This window comes from Macrobrachium rosenbergii, chromosome 49, assembly GCF_040412425.1.
Source record: "Macrobrachium rosenbergii isolate ZJJX-2024 chromosome 49, ASM4041242v1, whole genome shotgun sequence".
Taxonomy (NCBI): Eukaryota; Metazoa; Arthropoda; class Malacostraca; order Decapoda; family Palaemonidae; genus Macrobrachium; species Macrobrachium rosenbergii.
Window position 1 is genome coordinate 24,904,968 of NC_089789.1, and position 22,600 is coordinate 24,927,567.

The 22,600-nt window shown below is 35.5% G+C and overlaps 1 protein-coding gene across 1 annotated transcript in view; it reads left to right on the forward strand.

Annotated features, from left to right (window-relative positions):
- Positions 1 to 22,600, forward strand: part of LOC136832183 (matrix metalloproteinase-25-like) — a 584,911-nt gene that overhangs the window by 479,662 nt on the left and 82,649 nt on the right. Inside the window, 3 exon segments of the mRNA XM_067092945.1 lie at positions 1,758 to 1,859; positions 3,165 to 3,269; positions 3,272 to 3,351. Coding sequence (XP_066949046.1) covers positions 1,758 to 1,859; positions 3,165 to 3,269; positions 3,272 to 3,351 — 287 coding nt within the window.

The window sequence follows — 22,600 nt, forward strand, 5'->3', positions numbered from 1 at the left end:
GCTAAATTTTTTTGCATAGTATTCATCCACAGTTCAGCTGGTAAAGTATCGATGTGCCACCCCCTGTTATGGAAAATGGCCTAATATTGAATGTATATATAATTAAATATATATTATATATATATATATATATATATATATATATATATATGTATGTATATGTATGTATGTATGTATGTATGTATGTATGTATATATGTATGTATGTATGTATGTATGTATATATATGTATATATTATATATGTGAGTGTACATGATTATAATCACACTAACACATTTTTCATATATCCACAACTACCTCTGGAAAAATGAATCACTGGGTGTACATCCAAATCGGTTTAATTTTTATGCCTAAGACGTCTTTCAGAGGACTGATACCTAGTAAAAGAAATATTCACACCTTGGCAGGTGTAAAGAGGGAATATGTGGATCCATACACTCGTTAGTGACTTTATTTATAAATGTTTTTTCAATGCGGGTGGCCTCACGCGTTTTCCCTCTCCCACTGTCAACATCACTACTTAAAATCTATACAAGTTTCATATTTCTTTTGTAAATAACGTGTCAAGTTTAAACATGCCATGACTGATATTAATTTTCTTACAAAAGCTTTCTTTTATAAAACTTGACTCAGTAATGTTTCATTTGAGCACATGATTAAAAGCTATCTTTTTTGCCAATGCCCAGTTGATTGTATGGTTGTTTCCACTGACATATGAAGATTCCACTGTTCACTTGTGTTTATCTTAAACATTTTTTGATGCTGTTCTATTTCATTTTCAAATTTTTTGGAGAAGCTTGAGTGAAGTAGATGTGTAGAGGCAGACCCGCCGTCTGGCTAACCTCTCCTAAGTCAACCTTGGGCTGCAGGAGACTTTGTTGAGTATACCCTGTATGATTGGTTGTCTAATAAAGAAAACGATTTACTTGAAAATATTGTGGGGATTTTTAATTTTACAAATTTTTTTATTTTACAAAAAAACATACTCTTGAATAAGTTACTACAGAAAATTCTTAGCAATGAGGAAATCGAACCTTGCTTTAGTAAAAAACATTAACAGGCAATCAAATGAGTTTTTGTATAAATGGGCGTGCGAATAATGTCTTCACACTTGCAAATGTAATCATCACATGGAGCGCAGCAAGGCAAAAGGAATCTGGTAACTACAATGAAATATGTGGAATACGTTTTTAATATGTTTTGTGATGGCTTTATATTCCAATACTTTTTTTATTTGGGAATGTATGAATTTCCACTGGACACCTAACAAGGCCCAAACGAAACCAAGTAGGAAACCAGGAATTAGGGCAGACATCAAATCTGCAGCAATTTGACTGTTCTCGGGAATAGGTCTAAAGCTAAACAGTTATCGCCTCTCACTCGGATAATGAAAGGTGAGGATCCGTGTGAGGAAGATTGAAGAAGTTTTAGGTTACAAGAAGTTATTTGAGTAACAAGAGAGGGCTATACCATGGCGGTTGCTAAGGTAATGTAGTCTGCTTGAGAAACGGCTCATTAGGAACGGCCGTGAAAGATAATTGTTCTCTTGTAGAAGGGAGAAGGTAACAGAGGTGAGAATAAGAGTTGTGGAGTCTTACAATGCCTAATATAACTTGCTTTTCGACTATGATAATCTTCCCACTGTAGGAGAATATGTTTTATTCCATGAAACCCCATCATATATAACTGAATGCTTAATATTTGCCAATGTTAAACTGCTTACGCATTATTGAAAAGTGTTTCTTTTCCATTTTCAGCAACGTTACCTGATGAAGTATGGTTACCTCCCCATGTCTGATATGGAGACAGGGAATCTTCGGACGGAGGAGCAGCTACGAGAGGCTATAAAGACCATGCAGGTAAGGAGAACGGTTTTTTATTTTTTATGACACGTACATCATACTTGCACAGAATGGGGCGAGATGTCTTAATTTTTGTATGGTTGATAGAATAGAAGTAGACACATGTTAATTAACTTTACCTTTAATACACTTTAGTTACGTGTTTCTGTATAGAAATAATTTAATGACTTTTAACTCCTTTATCATTAATTTTTGTTTTACTGGTTTATTTGTGCAGTGAGATCGTGAGAATTTTAGGTATATAAAAAAAATTTATCTTAACTCAAGAATATTTATACTACAGCAAATATTTATCAAAGGTTTGTTTTGTTTGACGAAAGGAAAGGAATCTACAAAATAAAATCAGCATATCTTATAATGAACGCATGTATTGAAAGCCCTACTTTTAAACAATGGATAAGGAAAGGTAATAGGGTTGAGTATTTAAAAACGGGGTTCTTTTTTACTACAGAATTTATCAGACAAAGAATGAGAATATTTTATTTTGCTTATAAATTAGAGATCTAGGAAGTGAAAACTGAAATGCCTCATTTTTATAACCTTATCGAAGCACATAACTTAACTGATGTAAGGTTTGTCGTAACTTTATAATTAAGTAAAATATCTTCGTTACCTCAATAAGAGATGTCACTATAGAATGGCCTTTTCATGCGTGGTGTGCATGCTATTGTCAATAGATTAATAATATGTTACCATGTAGCCTTATACGAAAGCTGCTCCAGTCTCCATTATGCGAAACTTGAGAAATATTTTGTAGTCATCCCTAAATTTTGGTACGATATTTTGTAAGTTACGTTTTCTATGCTAAATATCTGGGTAACTTTTAGACTGTTTTATTGGTGGTTATGTCTGTCATCAAAGACTATAGAAATAGTGATTTTTTTCTTTCCATGTGATTTAGTTATTTTTTTATTATGATAAAGAGAGAGAGAGAGAGAGAGAGAGAGAGAGAGAGAGAGAGAGAGAGAGAGAGAGAGAGAGAGAGAGAGAGAGAGAGAGAGAGAGAGAATACAAAATTTGTGTTTATTGATATAGAAAAGTGGCTGTTATTTTATTTACACATTAACTCACTTGTTGACATGATTTCATCTGCTTATGTTATAAAAAAAAAATTATCTTCGTTCTGGGTGCTTGAAGGAAACTGTTGTTATATTAGAGCAAGGGCTTTGTATTCAACAATGCTGTTTACCATAAATATGGTTAAAAGATTTTAGTCATTATGCCATTTACGGAAATTATCTATGAAATATGCTGCATCATATATGAATAGTTTAAAATAAGTGTTTTTATCTCTTTGAACAGCACTTCGGTCACATTCCAGTCACCGGCCGCATAGACGAGGCCACGAAGGCCTTGATGAAGCGGCCACGGTGTTCCTTACCAGATGTTATGCCGGGGAATACCTCCCGCTGGCCTTCCACGCCCACACTCGGGTCAAGAGATTCGTCAAGCAAGGCAGCCGTTGGGACAGATACAACCTCACTTGGGGGTAAGTCTTCCAATAAGATTATTATAATGATGGCCACTGTGCTCTTTTCACACACACACACACACATTTATTTTGGTTCATTTCCACCGGGTATTTTTTATTACTATAAGTGTTTATTTTCATGTGTTATTTTAAATACTGTAAGATGTTTTATATATTATATAAACAATATAAACAATGTATTGTTTTTTTTTCGTGGAATTATTATGAATGTGATAATTTTTCCTCACACACTTTGCTTGACACAATTTTCTGTTATCTTGTAATCATTGACTCATATTATAGTATAATTTTATATATGATCACACATCCTTATTTTACTGCAGTTTATTTTATTTATTAGGAATTATGGTAACTCAATTTTTGTTTTGATGATGAAGCAACCTTTTTATCTGTTTTGTTACGAATTTCGTGAGCAACTGTTTTTATTACTATTTTAAAAAGTGGTCGTTAATTATTTTTTATGGACTGATTGATTTTAAATACTTTTGAATAGTAAGAAGATGTTTTTCTTCTTGTATACCTGATAGCTCAATATGAAAATTAGTCCACCCCCAACCCCCTCAAAAAAAGAAGTTCTGGAAATCAACACATGTTCATATCCAGCTAACTTTTAACACTGGGGAATTATTTTTTATATCCAGCTCACTGAAGGATTTCAACAAATAATTTCAGCCGTGAAATATTTGTGAAATATTCCTCGAATGATATTGGTAACAAAATATACATAGGCATACGAGTTTTAAAATTTAAAATGTAGGCTTCACTTCTTTGTAAGAGACGCCAATTAAGCCAGACAGTGAAATACGAGGTCTACCAGGACTACGTATGAAGAATTGTTTTGAAACTGAATATGGATTCTGTAAAATAAGTTACACATTAATCATTCAGCGTATGAAGGACATTTTCAGCACGACATTATTGTACTCTAATTTGTAACAGGAGCGGCGTCATACAGACCTAATTTATCTTTAGTTAATCCGATATATGTCCAAGGAAATCATATTAATGGTAGGCGCTAGTCAAATAACAACATATTTGTAGTCATCTGAAAAAAAATTAAAAATAAATATCATGGCCAGTTGGCTGCTATGTGGGTTATAAAAGAGGTATGTTAATGATATTAGATAAAGTAGGCCTCGTGCCATTACGGTTGCTTGCACGTCAAGGGAGACCCATAATAGGTAAAAAAGCTAATTAGCTTGCCATCATTGCATGTTACACTCCATAAAGAATTAAATAAAAACAAGAATTACAATCAGCATAGAAAGTTATCAGTAGGAATCACATAGAATGCATTAATTTGGGGTTCTTGACTCCTTTCCTCTTAATTAGCTCTGATTTGTCTGGATGATACTCAATAACGCCACATCCATCCGACGGTGAAAGTAGAACGTTTAGGAATTAAGACTGATGTAAAATATTGAATAGCACTGTAATGGGTTTAAATTATCATGATCATCACCTCCAACGTCGTGTGGCCTAAAGGCCTCCGTGAAATTCCATCTCTCATGTTTTAATTCCCACAAATCTAAGCTCATATCCTGCCTACCATCTCATAGTTCTCATCCAAGCAAAGTGTAGGTCTCTTAACTCATTTAGTGCCTGCAGGAACCTAGCTTACAATCGCGTACTGTCTTCATAGGGGATAAGCAAAGGACATTTCCAAATCATCTCCATCCCATCTTTACTCATCTACATAAGTAACTTCCGTAATTTCCCCTCATGACCTCATTTCTAACTATCTTACCATTTGACTCTAAAAATTGTTCTAAATTCTTTATTCCCTTGTCGACAAAATGTTTTAGATGTATTCATTGTCATACCAAGATTCAGTGTCTGTATTCACTTTCGTATGAAATTTCAGTCTATTCGATATCCAGATCTTATACAGCATGCCCATTGTTTGATTTGCTTTTTTCAAGTCTTTTATTAAATTCCTACTCAAGAGAAACTGCACTGCATATCACTGTTCCCAAGTATTTGAAAGCTTCAACTCCATTAATCCTTACATCATCTAATATATTTCATACCGTTACGCATACTTTGCCCTCATTACTTTAATTTTTCTTAGATTTATTTTGAGCCCCATCATTCTATAAAACAAGTTTTGAAATCTTGTTGCGCTTTGCTGATTAAAGCATCATCATCACCTGCATATTGTAATTCTGTCAAATTTCCATCATTACCCCAACCTGCCAGTCTAAACCACCGATCGTGCTCGTCCGTGTTTACCCTGTAACATTACACTTATCGCCAAGTGCTCAGATTTATAAGTTCCACCGATCTTGCTCAGGTCATTCGACGACCATAAGCGATCTGGTGTCTTGTATCCAAATTCAAGTACTAACACCACTGGCTTAGAAAAAAAAAAAATCTAAGATCTAAGTGTAACTGTCTCCATCATTACTTTTTAGTTATTGCCTAATTATGGATTTACTCAGATTGTAATTAACCTGTAATTAACCCCTGAAGTTCATCCAACAAGGGGTTTCCATACGCGATCTTCACAAGACAGAGCACGGGTACGTCTGTTTCGAGCGGTTCATGTCCCGTCCGGCGAGTGCAATAACTGGTTAACGTATGGGTAACCCGCCCCCGCCGGGCCAGTACTAAACACGACGAAGGGACATACATTAGGCCGACAGCAAACAAACCCACCGCCAGTATCAGAAGCCCTAAAAGTGTAGAAAAAACCTGTTTCCAAGGTAAAAACAGGCGCGGAGCTAATACTTAGAATTAGCAACGTTTCAAGAGGCAAAGAAGGGACTAGGTTATTGCATAAGAATGAAACATTCTCTCTCTCTCTCTCTCTCTCTCTCTCTCTCTCTCTCTCTCTCTCTCTCTCTCTCTTTTACTAATCTAGAGGAAGAAACAATTTCATTTTAGTAATATTGTAATATCCCAAAACACAATGTAAAGTGTAGTATGATGAGTTACCCAAGAAGTAAATTACGTTTTCTATAGTTAGCCTTGAAATATATACATTTTCCTTTTCAGTCGTTAACTCTGGTAATATTTACGTTTTCTATAACATTTCGAGTAATGCGATGGGTAACGACAATAGATAGTAACGTATTCTTCATAACTTAATAACATAATAAGTTTTAATCGGGAATGATAAGAGTACATTGCTCAGGAAGCTTTATTTTTATTGGCCAGCCTATATGTTTTGAGTCATTACGCGCCTAGTGCACGTAATGACTCAAAACGGTTTTCTAAAATTATAAAATTTTAAAAATTATAGAAGGGTTGTGAAATGAAAGTTTTTAACTATAATTATATCATATTCTAACTTGAAATTTTATTTACATTAACGAAATGTACTGTAAAGTTGGTTTAACATAGCAATACATTCGTGAACATGATTATATATTGCAAAACTCATCAAAAGGAAGGAGTAGAATCGAAACTTAATGAATGAAAGTTTTTTACTTTGAGAAATGTGACGTGGCTGGACTGGGTTAGATTCTATAGTGTAAATTGTTGTTTAAATGTACTACCTTCACTCTTGCCATCACTATATCAACTCAATTCACACAATGTATGACGCAAGATAACCCGCTTCTTTTGATTCTCTCTCTCTCTCTCTCTCTCTCTCTCTCTCTCTCTCTCTCTCTCTCTCTCTCTCTCTCTTCCCTCATTGTTAGTGCGTTTATGTTACATTTGGACGTTTTCTAATCTCAAAGTGGGCGAGGAATGACAAATCGGAGCGTTTCTAAAACACAATGTGCCTATGTTGACCTATCAAGTAAATTATGAACCTAATTGTCAATCGACTGTTATAAATCGCGCATATGTAGAGAGAGGAATAGAAGAGAGAAAAAGATATTTTCTCTCTCTCTCTCTCTCTCTCTCTCTCTCTCTCTCTCTCTCTCTCTCTCTCTGATACACTGTTGACTTAAGCTGGCAAATAATTAAAGGCTTAAGCTCCAAGTCGCTTGACCAATGTTTAGTTTATGTTTTGTAATATTAAAATAAGAGTCTGCAGACTCTGTGCCAAGCCTACACAATCAGACTCATCCATTCGTGGATACGTGAATAGGGAAGCATTGCATGCATACAAGAGTTTATACAAGAAAGAGAAAGGACTGTTTTTCTGTTAGCATTTATGAATATGTGCTACATTCCCCCCCCTCCTCTCTCTCTCTCTCTCTCTCTCTCTCTCTCTCTCTCTCTCTCTCTCTCTCTCTCTCTCTCTCTCTTCCTGATTGTGTTGGTGGTAGTTATAACAGTCTTGGAAAAGCCAAGGAGCTGCTAGGTATTTTGGGATTGGGAGTAACGAGGTAAATTGTTTATATTAGTGTCATCAGGAGCAATCGACGCCAGAGAGAGAGAGAGAGAGAGAGAGAGAGAGAGAGAGAGAGAGAGGAGACTTATATATGAAAAACGACGAATAATTAATATGAGGAGTGAATATAAAAAAAATCGTGTATTCTTCACTCTCACTTGTAGTTGATGGAAAGTGGACACTGATTCTACGCTGCTACCTAATGTTTAAATTTTCTACTTTTGCACTTTCTCATAATGTTGTATAGAATTTTTTGTGTGAATTAGCTAAAGCCAATGGGACTGGTAACCTAATGCCATTCTGTAGCCCGGCCGAATCAAAGGAAAAGGAAGGCGGATGGGGCCGAAGCACGAAGCCTACAGAATTTGTGATTTGTTTGTAGAAGCTTGACAGCTCAGTATCTCCCTTCAGTAATACCCTCAATAATTCACTGGAGCATCTTTAGGTTACTTAAAGCTGTTGTTGACCGTATAATCTATGTTCGCAATTCTTGGGCGGTTTCATAGCTTCTTTGGTTGGTGTTTCAGTGTTTGAGGGCGCACTTAAACATGCTTTCATTTCTATTTATTTGACTTTTTTTCTGATTTACACATTATTATGTTTTGTGTATTCAGACCTGTTAATTGCTTTAATTATAGATATATATATATATATATATATATATATATATATATATATATATATATATATATATATATATATATATATATCAGAAGATTCTTAAGAAAATGAGCTTCATGTCATGCCAATAAATGCATAGAAAGCTCCTTCAGAATAAAGTGACCCACAGATTTTATATATATATATATATATATATATATATATATATATATATATATATATATATATATATATATGGTCACTTTATTCTGAGGGGGTTTCTGTGCATTTATTGGCCTAACATGAGGCTTATTTTTTTTATTTCTGAAATGAATAGAACGATTCTCTTTTCACGATTTTCTAATAACAGGTTAATATAAAATTCCAATCATTGTGCAATTGTGGCGGAGGTCTGTATTCATTAGTTATTTCCTGTACCACAAACAAAAAGTGGCATAGGTCACCTTCTAGTCGGGAGTTAATAGAAATTGCCTTTCATTAAAATTTTTGTTTCGAATTTGATTGTATGGGATTATATTTTACGTTTCTTGTTATATTCATAATGGGAAGCAACACAAACACTTTGCATATTATCATGTGAAACAATAAAGTGGATGCATTTGGTTCTCCATATTAGTTTGTTAATTGTTTAAGAAATGCTGTTCTTGAATTCCAAGCCGACAGAAAAAGTTGACTATAAATTGGGTAAATTTTATGAATTAAGAATGGACTCGTTATAAGTTTTTTTTCCAAAGGAAAAATATTTCCACCACCCACGATGAAAGGAGACATTTATTTTAATAGAACAAAAAACTTGCAGTACCATAAATGTAATGTAGTTTTGGCAGTTATTATGCAAGGGCACGGTGAAACAAACACCAAATTACGTTTATTAATAATCATTTTACTAATTTCCACATTTTTACTAGCGATCTATTAACTGAATCGTCACTTAGATCACTGAGAGCAGTCATTAACAATGTCAGCAAGTAGAGCTGATCTGGAACATAGATGTTTGTGTTGAATCTCGAGCGTATAGGGTACAAGGTAGTGACCAGCCATACGGCTTCTATTGTGAAGATTGGTGTTATATAACGTAAATTGATGCAATTGAATTGCTACTGACCCTCGGATATTTATTGCCCGGCGTTGTCCGGTGACTGCAGAGAGAATTTGTTTAAGTATACATTTTTATGTTAGTGTATATACACACACTATATATATATACATATACATATATATGTGTGTGTATATAAATAGTTGTTTGCGTATTCTTGTGTGTATAATTAAGTGTGTGCGTTCTAGGCAGATGGCATAATTAACAATTGAATGAGAAATACTGTATACGGTTCTGAAATAGCATTGAACCTTGATCATCCTTGCAAGAAGTCCCCGATTTACTACAGAGTATACGTCTGTACTGAATCCAAGTTCCATTATATGCGATGACCATAACGAGTATTTTTCTATTTATTTCAATTCCCAGCGTATACGTGAGCAATGAGAGAGAGAGAGAGAGAGAGAGAGAGAGAGAGAGAGAGAGAGAGAGAGAGAGAGAATATTGAGGCGGACGAAGTATTAGATGAGGTGGTGAAGGCGGATGTACGGGTGTTTATTTGTTTTTATTCTCTTGGCCATGCAAGAATTTCTTTCTAGGTACCCACGGGGGAACCGTCCTTTCGCTCCTCTTTTATTAATTTTTAGATTATCTACTATATTTTGTGTCTCTGAATGTTTGCCGATTCATGGATTTCCGCATTACTTCGTCTGTTTCTCTCGCCGTTTGCTCACTTATTGATTTTCATGATTATTCTCTGCTTTTACATTTTGAATGTAATATTTATATGCTGTTTCGTTAATCTTCAGATTCTTCCATTCTCATTTTGAGTGCCCTTCAATTTCCTGAGAAGCTGTGTCTGTTTGATGCGGGAGATAGAAATTATGGAGAAGTTTATTTGTCTATCATAAAAGTGGTCGGTGTAAGTTAGGAATATATTAGCTCCTTCCAACTTATCTCATATCCTGTTTTACTGTGTGAGAAGAGCTCTCTCTCTCTCTCTCTCTCTCTCTCTCTCTCTCTCTCTCTCTCTCTCTCTCTCTCTCTCTCTCTCTCTCTCTCTCTGCTATCGAGTATTTTGCCTGTTTATCCGTCCTGGTTTGATGCGATAAATGTAATGGTTTTCTCCATAAACCAGCTGAATGAGATAAACTGAAAACTACCGGCAGTTTATGAAGGAAGCGGTTATGGTAAGCTAAAGATTCTTCGCCTTCCTCTTTTTTTTCTCCTTTGGATGGGAAGGCTTGAATCGTATGTGTACGCGTTTACATGTAACGACAGAAGCTATCCCTTTATGCAAACAAACCTCCACGAATTTCCCGGAACTCTCTCTCTCTCTCTCTCTCTCTCTCTCTCTCTCTCTCTCTCTCTCTCTCTCTCTCTCTCTCTCTCTCTCTCTCCACTAAGTACGCTTGGTACATCGATGGAAAATTAAGTTAATAATTTCTACATACATACATAAATTTATCATAACTTTCCGAAATTCAGTAGAGGCCGATATCATTTAGGCCAAAATCCAAATAAGACGTCGGCAAATATTTTAAATGGGGAGTATGAACTCCCTAGATTTATATTTTGCTCTCTCTCTCTCTCTCTCTCTCTCTCTCTCTCTCTCTCTCTCTCTCTCTCTCTCTCTCTCTCTCTCTCTCTCTCTCTTTCCACGATTTGTAAATCATCTTTATATTGAATATGAAATATTTTGTAAACTTGCGTTATCCGTCTATCAAAACAGTATTTATTTTATATTTCATTATTTTTTTTTTAGGTCCCCAGAAATCTAGCGTAGTTCGTAAGGCTTCATATATTTACAAAAGTGATGACATCAGTGCCCCCTTCCCCAGATGGTATATATTAACGTATTTGAATTTTGCTCTGCATGAATGTGCAACATCTTGCAACCTTATAATCTTGAGTAAAATATATTGATCCCTAAAGAATAATTTTTCTTTCCCATCTTCATTGTTATTATCTAGAAGTCATAATTTAATTTCACCCTTGTTCAATTTCCGTAAGTTGTATGTCATTCAGGAACCTACAGTAGTATTACAGCCTCGACTGTAGTACCTGCTTTTTTTTTTTCCAAGTTTGGGCATTTATTTCGTGGAAGCTTGCCAGACCTGGCCTTTAAGAGTTACTCTTATCTAAACAATAATACTAAGAGTTACTCTTATCTAAACAATAATACTAAAGGTATAGTTTTATTTTTTCCGTTCAGGGCAGACGTCGAAAGACACGATGACATATTTTACTGTTCATTGCTCTACAGTATTTCTCCTTGCTAACATTTTCACACTTTTTCACTAGTCTCTGCAACTATTTTTCGCTGTCACCAAGCAACGTCTTTGCATCTGCAAACAGCCACTCTCAACTCCATTCACGACCAGTCCCAACCCTGGATGCATAACCTAACCTGTCTGAGATTAACTTGTTAAACCAAACTAGTCACTCTCCCGTCGTCTTATACCACTCCTATCTCAACAGAAAGATCCGAATCACTTTCAAGTAATATTTACTATCCCATGCATCTCCAATGCCCTCCACATTGTGTCTATTACTAGTCTTTTTTCAGTCTTTTCCTGCACAGATATGCAGGCGTCTATGTATATTATGTTATATCATAAGCGTGTAATTTGGTGTAGAATGTGCCTATTGTGAACCATTTGGTTGTCACGGATGTAACGATGATATCGCAATAAGTCATTAGTCTAGACCTCGTCAAACGCCAGGCGTTGTGGGTGCGAGCGGTTCTCCGTCCCGGTTATACGGAACGACGTTGCGTGTTAATGCAAACTTACGGCAATGAGGTACAATTACTCAAATAAAAAAGCGACGGCTGAGAGGTGCGTTTTCACTCCTTGCGCTCTGGGAATGTATGAAGCGTTTCCTTTTGCTCTACTGCACTTGTAGGATGGGGTTATTTTTCTCCTCGTAGTATAATATTCCTCCTTTTGCTCCTCAAAAACAATATTGTCATTGCTTTCGTAGGAGGATGTCCCTCCCGTAGCTCTTCCAGTAGAAGGTGTTCGTTGTTCTCTTAGTAGTGCGCGCACGTTGCTCATCTAGGAGAATGAGTTCGTTATTTTCCTTGTAGAATGCTTCTTGACTCTTGTCTGTGCTGTCTTAAAATAACTATTCTGTTTTCTGCTTTTCTGCTTAGAAGCTACAATATCTGCCCACATGGAGGGTTCCTGCCTCCTGATTGAATCGTTGTTCAGAGAGGCGCTGTATACAACCTGTTACTGTTTATACTTCTTTCCTTTTTCCAACGAGATAAATTGTGTGAATTTTAGACCTTTCTCCCTCTTTATATGGATGTATGTATCCATTTTATTGATTACCTTCCATCATCAACTCTCCCAGAGTTTATATCATTTTTCAATGACATCCTATGTATTTAGGAGAATCAGGACTACTTCCACAGTACTCGCCATGAGCGACGAGTAACTGTTGATGATGCCTATAAGCTGCATCTAGTAGAGATTTCTGCGTCAAAATTCTTTCCTTCAGGAATATCTTCAAGGCATTATTGCGAACAGCCAGCCATAAATTCTATATCTGCCCTTACATAAAGCTATCCCTCGCTTTGATGCTAAATATCAACCATCCCAATCAACTCTTCTTCCTCCTCCTCCTCCTCACCTTCCCTTGTTCGCTCCCCCCACTCTCAGCCTCTACCCATTCATCTCTCCCCCTCACCCTCTAAATCCCGCCGCCCCCCTCTACCCAACCCACCTCCACCCACACTTATTAGTCAATTCTTCCGCTAACCCTCATCCTCTGTATCGCTGGCATTCGAACTCGCCTTCTCTCTCTCTCTCTCTCTCTCTCTCTCTCTCTCTCTCTCTCTCTCTCTCAACAGTTATGCTGTTTTCTCACCCAGGCCGTCCCCCGAAGCCTGACGGTTGCACGAAAGGGAAAACTGTCGAACGAAAGAAGGATGTCCATTCAATCGTCAGTTGAGTGATTTCTTTCAATGGTCAGCCCAAATTCGCCTGACCACCACTCTCAGCGTCACAGAAAACCCCATTGTTTGTTCAATTTCTGTGTTTTATTCACCTAGACGTAGTTATTAATTTATTGCTGTGAAGTTTATTACAATTACACCTTGTATTATTGCAGTATAGCACATCAGTTTTTTTTACTTACTGATGATTTCATTAACTCTTTCAGCAACATTCGACATAGTGTCTGACATCACTTTTGTCTTATGCTGCCCTCTGCCCTCAAGGGCATAAAGTACAGCCTTAGTTCATTTCATTGTCCCAATAGTGTAATCACCAATGACTGCCTAAACCTCACCCCATTCTCTCTCTCTCCCTCGCTCTCGGTGTATGTGTGCTTGTATTTTTACGTTCTGACTGTCCACGGAAGTTCACTGTAACATGCTTGTATTTCATTGTCTTTTGAGTTTTAGTACAACAATGGGTTTCTGAAATGTGAATTATACCTTAATATGAAATAGGAGTATAGGAATATAGTGTTATAGCTTCAGCGAAAGTAGATCATTTTTCGAGAATGTTGCAGCCGGCACCAGGAAAGCTTTTTTAACTTTTAGAATTATTTAATTTTTTACAGAACGAAAGGAATACATAAGCATACGCATGCATTTACAGATGTTATGTTTGTGTGCGTGAATAACGGATGTACACCGATGTACGCATAGATAGATGCACATCATATATATACTATATATATATATATATATATATATATATATATATATATATATATATATATATATATGTTGTGTGTGTGTGTGTGTGTGTGTGTGTGTGTGTGTTCTTCTTTTTTTTTCACACTTTACGCTTGTCTACAAATCTTAAGGGCCAAATTAAGACTCAAATGAGGAAATTCTGAAACCCGTGGCAGGATTTGAACGAGCACACGATATGTCAGCCTGAGGTTAACGTTAACAACCATATATATACATCAGCCTAATACGGCAGTAGACGACTTAACATATTTTGGCCGCAGTGGTGAGGATTGGTCTATTTCAGCTCTAGAGTCTGTATCCGTATTCGACAGGTAAATGTATGTATCAAGAGGAATAGACTGATATCCTTCTTCTTGGTTAAGTGGTTAACATTAACCTCATTCTGACATATCGTTGTGGATCCGAATCTTGCCACAGGCGTCAGAGGTCTTCATTTGATTTCACATTTTGGTATCTGGTAAGAACAGTGATCAGTAGATTCTATAATTTTATACATATATACATATACATATATATATATATATATATATATATATATATATATATATATATATATATGTTGTGTGTGTGTCAACATGCGTAATCAGTCATTACGCGTAATGACTGAAATTTCAGTCATCACGCGTAATGCACTTAGGGGATATTTGATCCCCCCAGGAGCTAGTACTAAACACGGCGAAACAGTGAGTCACCTACACTGTTTCGCCGGGTTTAGTACTAGTCCCTGGAGGGTCAAATGTATTTCGCCGTGTTTAGTACTAGCTCCTGGGGGGATCAAATGTCCCTAAGCGCATTACGCGTGGTGACTGAAATTTCAGTCATTGCGCGTAATGACTGATTACGCGTGTTCACTGAAACATATATATATATATATTAGTTTTTTCCATATAGGCTACACTCGTGAGTGTATTATAATTACAAATATTAAAGCACAAATACCTTATTCACTTTATCATGGGAATTACTTACATCCAAAGGGGATTGTAACTGATAAGTGCATCCGCCCTGGTCTGAATTCAAACAAGTACATTTTGGATTAGATACAGATACAGAGATAGACAGTCGACTTACCCATTTGGGCTTACGGTAAAGTAAATTCGATATCAGTGGGTATTTGTTGCTTCTCTCTCTCTCTCTCTCTCTCTCTCTCTCTCTCTCTCTCTCTCTCTCTCTCTCTCTCTCTCTCCCTCTCTCTCTCTGTGTGTGTGTGTGTGTGTGTGTGTGTACGCACACACATGTGTATACATACGTATATATATATATATATATATATATATATATATATATATATATATATATATATATATATATATATATATATATATATATATATATATATATATATATATATATATATATTATATATTTATATATACTTAAGTCACTGGCATTGTTCACAGATATCTTCTTATCAAAACTTTGAATCAGTCTATACTTCTTGTCCTCTTCTGGGAAAGTTCTCTGGAATAAGGAAAGATTATTCGAGATTCTTTCCAATAATTTCTCTTTTCCTAGTCGACTTACCATTTCCCCACCTCTCGGCGGCGTCGTCAGGACGATTACAAATTGACTTACAATGTTTATTACTGCATGCGGACGTTGGAATTTCAAACATGGCATCATTGGATGCTGAATTTCTATTGGCCCTTTTATTAGTACTAATGTACTATGGTTACTTTTACTGTAGAGTTTGAACAGCCCATTGCATCCATACAGTATTTCAGGTATCAATAGCTTAAACAAATATAACAGATTCCAAAGCTTATTCTTTGGAATTAAATGGCAAATAGTGACCTGGTTGTGTCATTTTGTCATGAAAAACATTGGCTCTGTGGTCAGAAAGATTAAAGAAATCCTCACGGAATCACGTCTTTTGGTCTTTGTGATGTGCGTTAGTGATATGTATGTGCTTAATTAAGTATTTGTATTTATCATTAAACAGATTTGCCTTGCTTTTTGAGCGCAAAAGCTGGCTACCAACATCCATCCGTTTAGTATTTGCAAGGTGTGCGGAACTCATCTTGCTCGAACTCGTGTAATTTTTACAAGTAGAATGAGATAGTAATATCGGGATCTGACATAGTATTTGGATAGTGGGAGCCATGTGAGTGTAATAGACCTTATAAGAGTATAATTTATTACTATTGCAACCCACCTATGAATGTAATGTAATAATACAGGGAGTCATATTAGTTTAAAGTAGTAATATCGGGACCCATATAAGAGTAAGTTGTCGCAATATTGAGGACTATATTAAAGCATAATACACTAATATCATGATGGAGAAATGTCTTCAGCAGTATGCCAGCGAAGAAATATTTTTTTTTTTTACAGATTAAAAGCAAACTGTGCCCTTGCGCTATTCCTTGCGGTATCTCAATAGGCCCTAGTATGTATGACTCATAACCATTAACTAGAAGTTGAAGTCAGTGCAAGAAAATATTTCGTAAAACGTTGTCGTTTTCCTTTGCATTCTGAAGGTGGCTCCCATCTGGTATCCCCCTGCTAAGGTTCATTTTTTAAATCACATTTTGACATGCTGATTTTTTTTTTCTAAGACATATTATCCCTTACTGATAAAAAGAATCAATATGGAGTGCTGTGTGACTGGTCATCAGTAACCTTGCTGGAGATAGGGCTATAATAGATAAGTTTTGGGTTAACATATTCGTAAATTCCAGACTGCACTGCAACCTTTTACAGATTACTTTTACTGATTGAGATTTTGACAGAAAGCGCTTACAAACACGAATGAAGTGGCAGACATAAGGGGTTTTCGCTTATGTTTTAATGCATATTATTCATATTATTTTAACAATTTGTATGCTTTTAATGCATTTTCATGCCTTGTAAGTGAAATGAATCTGAAGTAAACGGAGAAATTTGCCCACAGTATCCCGTTACCGTTACGCTCACTGTAACATTTTGCACATACGCTGTTTACGTGAAAATGGCAGTGGGAGGTTTCCTTTTGAATGTTCCATAATAGCTGCAGTTTATTTTAACAATACTAAAGTGGAGCCGTTTCTTGTTGTAGAACTTTAGCTATGTGGAACTTTTCCTTGTAGTGTAGCTTTCTGTTTTTCATTTTAAACGCAGAAGTTCTTTGCAGGTTAAGTTAAGTATACCTTACTTTTACCAGACCACTGAGCTGATTAACAGCTCTCCTAGGGCTGGCCGGGAAACTTTGGCTTTGTGTAGAATAAAGTAATGTGGTCTCGGATGAATTTGTTTGTATTTAATAGGAAAATCATCCATTTTGCTCGTCCCTTGGACGTATAAATCGTAGGTCTGTGTAGCATATTGAAACGTGACTCATGCACTTGGTTGATTTTAGGGACGAGGTATATCGTCAGAATGCAGTGGCCACCCCCACACTTTGGGGTATATACTGTTTATGCTACCTCTCCCTCACCATCTCCCTTTCCCTTCCTTTTTTACTCCCTCTTCCACCACCATCGTCTGGCTTCTCCCTCCGTGTATGTGATGGCGTTGGTGCCAACAGAGGCCTCACTGTGTTTGTGCATAAACCCGAAAGAGCTGTTAAGCTACGCCTCAAGATTTAATACTTTGTTTTCTCTTTTGGCGGAGGAATGGCGATTCCCATTTTCCTTTCCTTATACGTCGAAGCCCTATTATCATTCCTTCAAGAGACTGCGGTTTACGGCAATGCTCATCTGGCACCAGTGCAGTGGATGGGTGGGGGTGCGGTTTCTTAAATTCATTATCATCGGCCTTTTCACGGTTAATAAGCGTACGAGGTCCGCTCTTGTCCGCTGGTAGGCGTCGTATTCATCACACCCGGCCCCCCTCCCTCCTCCTGTCCCCAGCGCTTCGCCAAAGTTGTGTTTGAAGAGAAAACACGGCCCTGTATCGTTCCTCTGTTACGATGTTTGTCCGAGGCTCTGAAGTAAGTTAACTCTCTCTCTCTCTCTCTCTCTCTCTCTCTCTCTCTCTCTCTCTCTCTCTCTGCGAATATCGTTATCCCTTTTTCCTCTTTTGACGGGTATCGAGTAACTTGTATCCGGCGTCAGCCACCAGATGGCCAGCAGGCCAATCATCGGTACCCTGCTGGAGTTTCCCCTGCCCACTCCATCTCATTCATTTTAGAAAACCCACAAAAAAAGAAGGAACTTCGTTTATTTACATCTCCGCTTTTTCAGTATTTATAATGAATTAATTTTGGTATGGTGTGTGTATGTTGTGTGTGTGTGTGGATGTGTGCGTATATGTGTGCATGCGGTGTATGTGTGCGTGCTCTGTTCGAGATATGAGACAGCCGTGCGGTGGCACCGAAGATATATTATTCTGTTTCTTCTTCGATTCCGCTTTTCGACATCCCATAAATGGTCAGACTTTTTCTGTTTTCTTTTTACCCTTAGCGTTAATGGTCTTCCACTTTCTTTTATTAATTAACAAAACTATTATTGATGAAATATAAGGACACTTTGAAAAATTACTTTCCAAATAAATATATAAATTATGAATTATAATCGTAATTAAACCTCATTGGTTATAATGTATGTGTTTTTGTTGAGATGTAATCCTAAATTTAAGAATATCTTGTTCCACTTTTATGTTACTTTAAGGAATCTGTTAAACTTTCTCGTTCTTTATTAATTTGTAATGTACATCTTTTGTAGATATGTTTTTGAAATAAAAGAAAAAAAACTAATGTAACTATACATATATAATTGTCCATTTATACCTACAAGTGCACGTAATCATTTACATATACAGAACAAGTCCATATAACATATTGAAGTATAAAATTATATATATATATATATATATATATATATATATATATATATATATATATTTACATATATACACATATACATATATATTATATATATATATATATATATATTTATATGTTATATTACTCGAATTAGACTTGAGTAAGACGGTATGGTATAGATTCCAGATTCTTTAATTTACAAAGTACAAGCTTTCAAAGACATACAGTCTTCTTCTCGAGGTACCTGAATAAGAAGACCGTATGTCTTCGAAAGCTTGTATACTGAAAATTAAAGAATCTAAACCATCCCGTCTTATTGAGGCTTAATACGAGCAACATTAATATAAAAACACAGAGAAGTTGCGTGGGTATTTTGTGATATATATATGTATGTATATATATATATATATATATATATATATATATATATATATATATATATATATGTATGTATATATATGTATGTATATGTATGTATATATGTGTGTGTGTGTTTGTTGGGCCGTGTCGGCGGCTGGACCGTGTGCATATATTTATGTTGCATAGGTGTGAAGTGAATAGAAATCTGTACCAATTTTCTGATTTCACGATATCCCTTGAGCTTCTGAAGTCAACACAATAATCCACGATAAAATAAATGACAAACATAATGAATTAGCTTTACCGTGAGTGCCTGGACGAGTCTTTTATATAGGGGAAATGGAGCCCCCTCCAATTGCAGCCTTCCTCCCCTTCTATAGGTAATAATAAACATGGGAGGGGAGGCAAGGTTACTTCCATCGGGGAACTCCTAAATAGCCCACAAGGATGTGAGCGCTAGTGTTACGAAAACAGGTTTCTTTTTTCGGACAGGTACCCTACAAGTTGATATTAATGTTATGGGTATTGTCAGCTTTTTCAACCAACTATAGCATTCCTTCTGCGATTATGCGGAAAAGAGAACTAGCTAAGACTTCTTTATTATTATTAGTAGTAGTAGTATTTTATCTTCTCCGAATAGGTTTCGTATTTTGTTTTGAATTTGTTTCCATGTAATTTTTATATGCATAATTTCTTGCTCATTCAACATTTACAGATGCCTTTCACATTTATTAGCAGGAGAATTAAAGGTATCGATATTGTCTTATTACTCATCCTCTGAACACTTGAAATACTGATTTGTTGACTGGGTCGTTCAGTTTATTTCAGTGTTATTTACTAGATTTGTTATTTGATAATACAAGGTGGACATCATAATAATATAATATGAAATGAGATGCAAGGTCACTGATGGCTGTGGTTTTGTAGCCACAGTAATGCAAACACTAGTATTCGAAGTCTTGTAGAATCTGGCATCCTCAGATAAAAACCTCATTTTATTTCACTTATTCAGTTTCAATTCCTGTACAGGGAATTGCCTAAGCCAATAAACAAGAAACCAGTAAATTGACATTATGTTATGTTTACATCTGTTTATGTGGTTCTGCACACACACACACACACACACACTATATATATATTTATGTAGACGTGTGTGGGTATTTATATATATACATATATATGTATGTGTGTATGTTTAAACGTATATAGTTTTCATACATTATTCATGCTCACTCTTTCGCCATTGGTATTAGTATATAACCCTTACCCAAAGTGACAAGCCATCAAAAGAAAATCAATCGTAGTGGATGATGCGATGTAAACTGAAGGTTTTGTTGTTCTTAGGCAATACTGTACCAAGGCACAAATACAGCTTTCACATTATTTGTTCATTGCCTTTGGTCGAAGATCGTTTCCACTTTGTGTTGCAAAAGAGCCAGGCATGGTTCTAAGTTTCAGAAATTTTCAGGGTTGATGATGCTAATGGTATATGGCCAGATGTATTTTCAGCATAGTTTGTTTATTACTCCTCTTTCTTGAGGTCAGACTCTACTCTGTCCGAATTTCAAGTCCCGTCTAAGATCGAATCCTTTGGGCAAGCCTTAAGATAAATTAACAAGAGACCCAGGAGTCTTCTGAAGTATTCCATAACAAGTATAACCTCTTTTGTCAAATTGCTTTGACTTCATTTAAGTTTAAAGCTTGCAGGTGTCATCCTTCGCCCATGCTAAAATGTGAGAAAGGAAACTTTGGTACCTTACATTGCCATGTCCTTTCATTGTGGTGTATATCAGTTTTTTAGCCTCTACCTTTTTTATGGTTTCGGCTATTTTTCGTATGTGATCACTCTATTCTGTGAAAGCTTGCTAATCAGATCAGTGGGTTGGCTTATTCCGTGTGAATTTCTTCGTATTACGAATAATAATAATAATAATAATAATAATAATAATAATAATAATAATAATAATAATAATTATTATTATTATTATTATTATTATTATTATTATCTAATAAAATAATCAGTAAGAAATTATCATCTAATAAAATAATCACGGCTAAGAAATAAATAATAATAATAATAATAATAATAATTATTATTATTATTATTATTATTATTATTATTATTATTATTATTATTATTATTATTATTATTATTTAATCAATATCAGCTAAGAAACCTGCGTTAGAAGAACTTCAGTAGCAGTTCCTTCAGAAATGATTTACATCCTCTTAATTTTTGATAGAGTTGAGCAAGACTCACATGGTGCGGCTTTGAAGAAGCCGTTAGAGGCCTGCAGAAGAGACTCACTCCACAGACCGATCCTCGGAACCTACGGCTGTGCTAAACCTTCAGCAGACAAGCTTTTAAACATCTCGTTAGAGTCGAGCCTTTGATTGAAATTAATTTTTGAGTTGGACCCTAACCAGAAATAAGCTTTTTTAACCTGAATCAGCGTAAAGCCTTCTACAGAATTGTATCAGTGATTCTTCATAGAGCATTACTTTGAAAAAGAACAGAGCGGTATTTGTAGCGCCTCGTCAGGGTCTGTTAGGCATGTGTCATTTCCTGATATAAGTAATTATATGGTCATTATGTTTAATTATGAGAGCGAATAATTGGAGCTGAGCGCTTCACTGTCTAGCGGTTTTAACCTTATGTTCTGGGTGATTTTTTTTAGTTTGTTTAGATAGTGTGCTTTATGTATATGTACAAAATATAATACACACACACATATATATACGGTATATATATACACACACACATTAATAACGTCCAACATGCTGGAAACGCGAATGCGCAAACTTTCTGTCGCCAGCTCTTCCAAAAAGGGAAATATATATATATATTTGTAATACTGTATATATTTGTATATATATATATATATATATATATATATATATATATATATATACACATACATACATACATACATATGTATATATACACATATATATATGTACAAACTTTCTCTCTCTGTATGTATATATATATATATATATATATATATATATATATATATATATATATATATATATTATATAATTATATTTATTTATATTTGCTTATTTATATATTTATTTATTTGTATTCCCTCTTATTACACATACTATTTATTAAAAGCACACATTAAATCATTATGTAGATGTAGTTTTTGCTACTCTAGCTGTGACTGTTCCTTCTGTTGTATAATCTGCATAACATTAAAGACAGATGTTGGTAGAGGATGGCACCCTTATCTGAGTAGTTGGGAGAAGTCTTTAGCTATTCTGTACTGTGCTATGATAAGTTCAAGAGAACTGTCGGATCAGTTCAAGAGAAACTGTTGGATCTCGTACTTTCGGGGGCAGGAAGGGCACAGTTTATGGTATGTTTGTGCTTTTTCTGGCAGAGGTAATCTGTTATATACAGTACATAACTACACTCATTATTATTTTTTTTCAATTGCTACTGTTGTTGTTGTCGTTGCTTTTATGATAAAGATT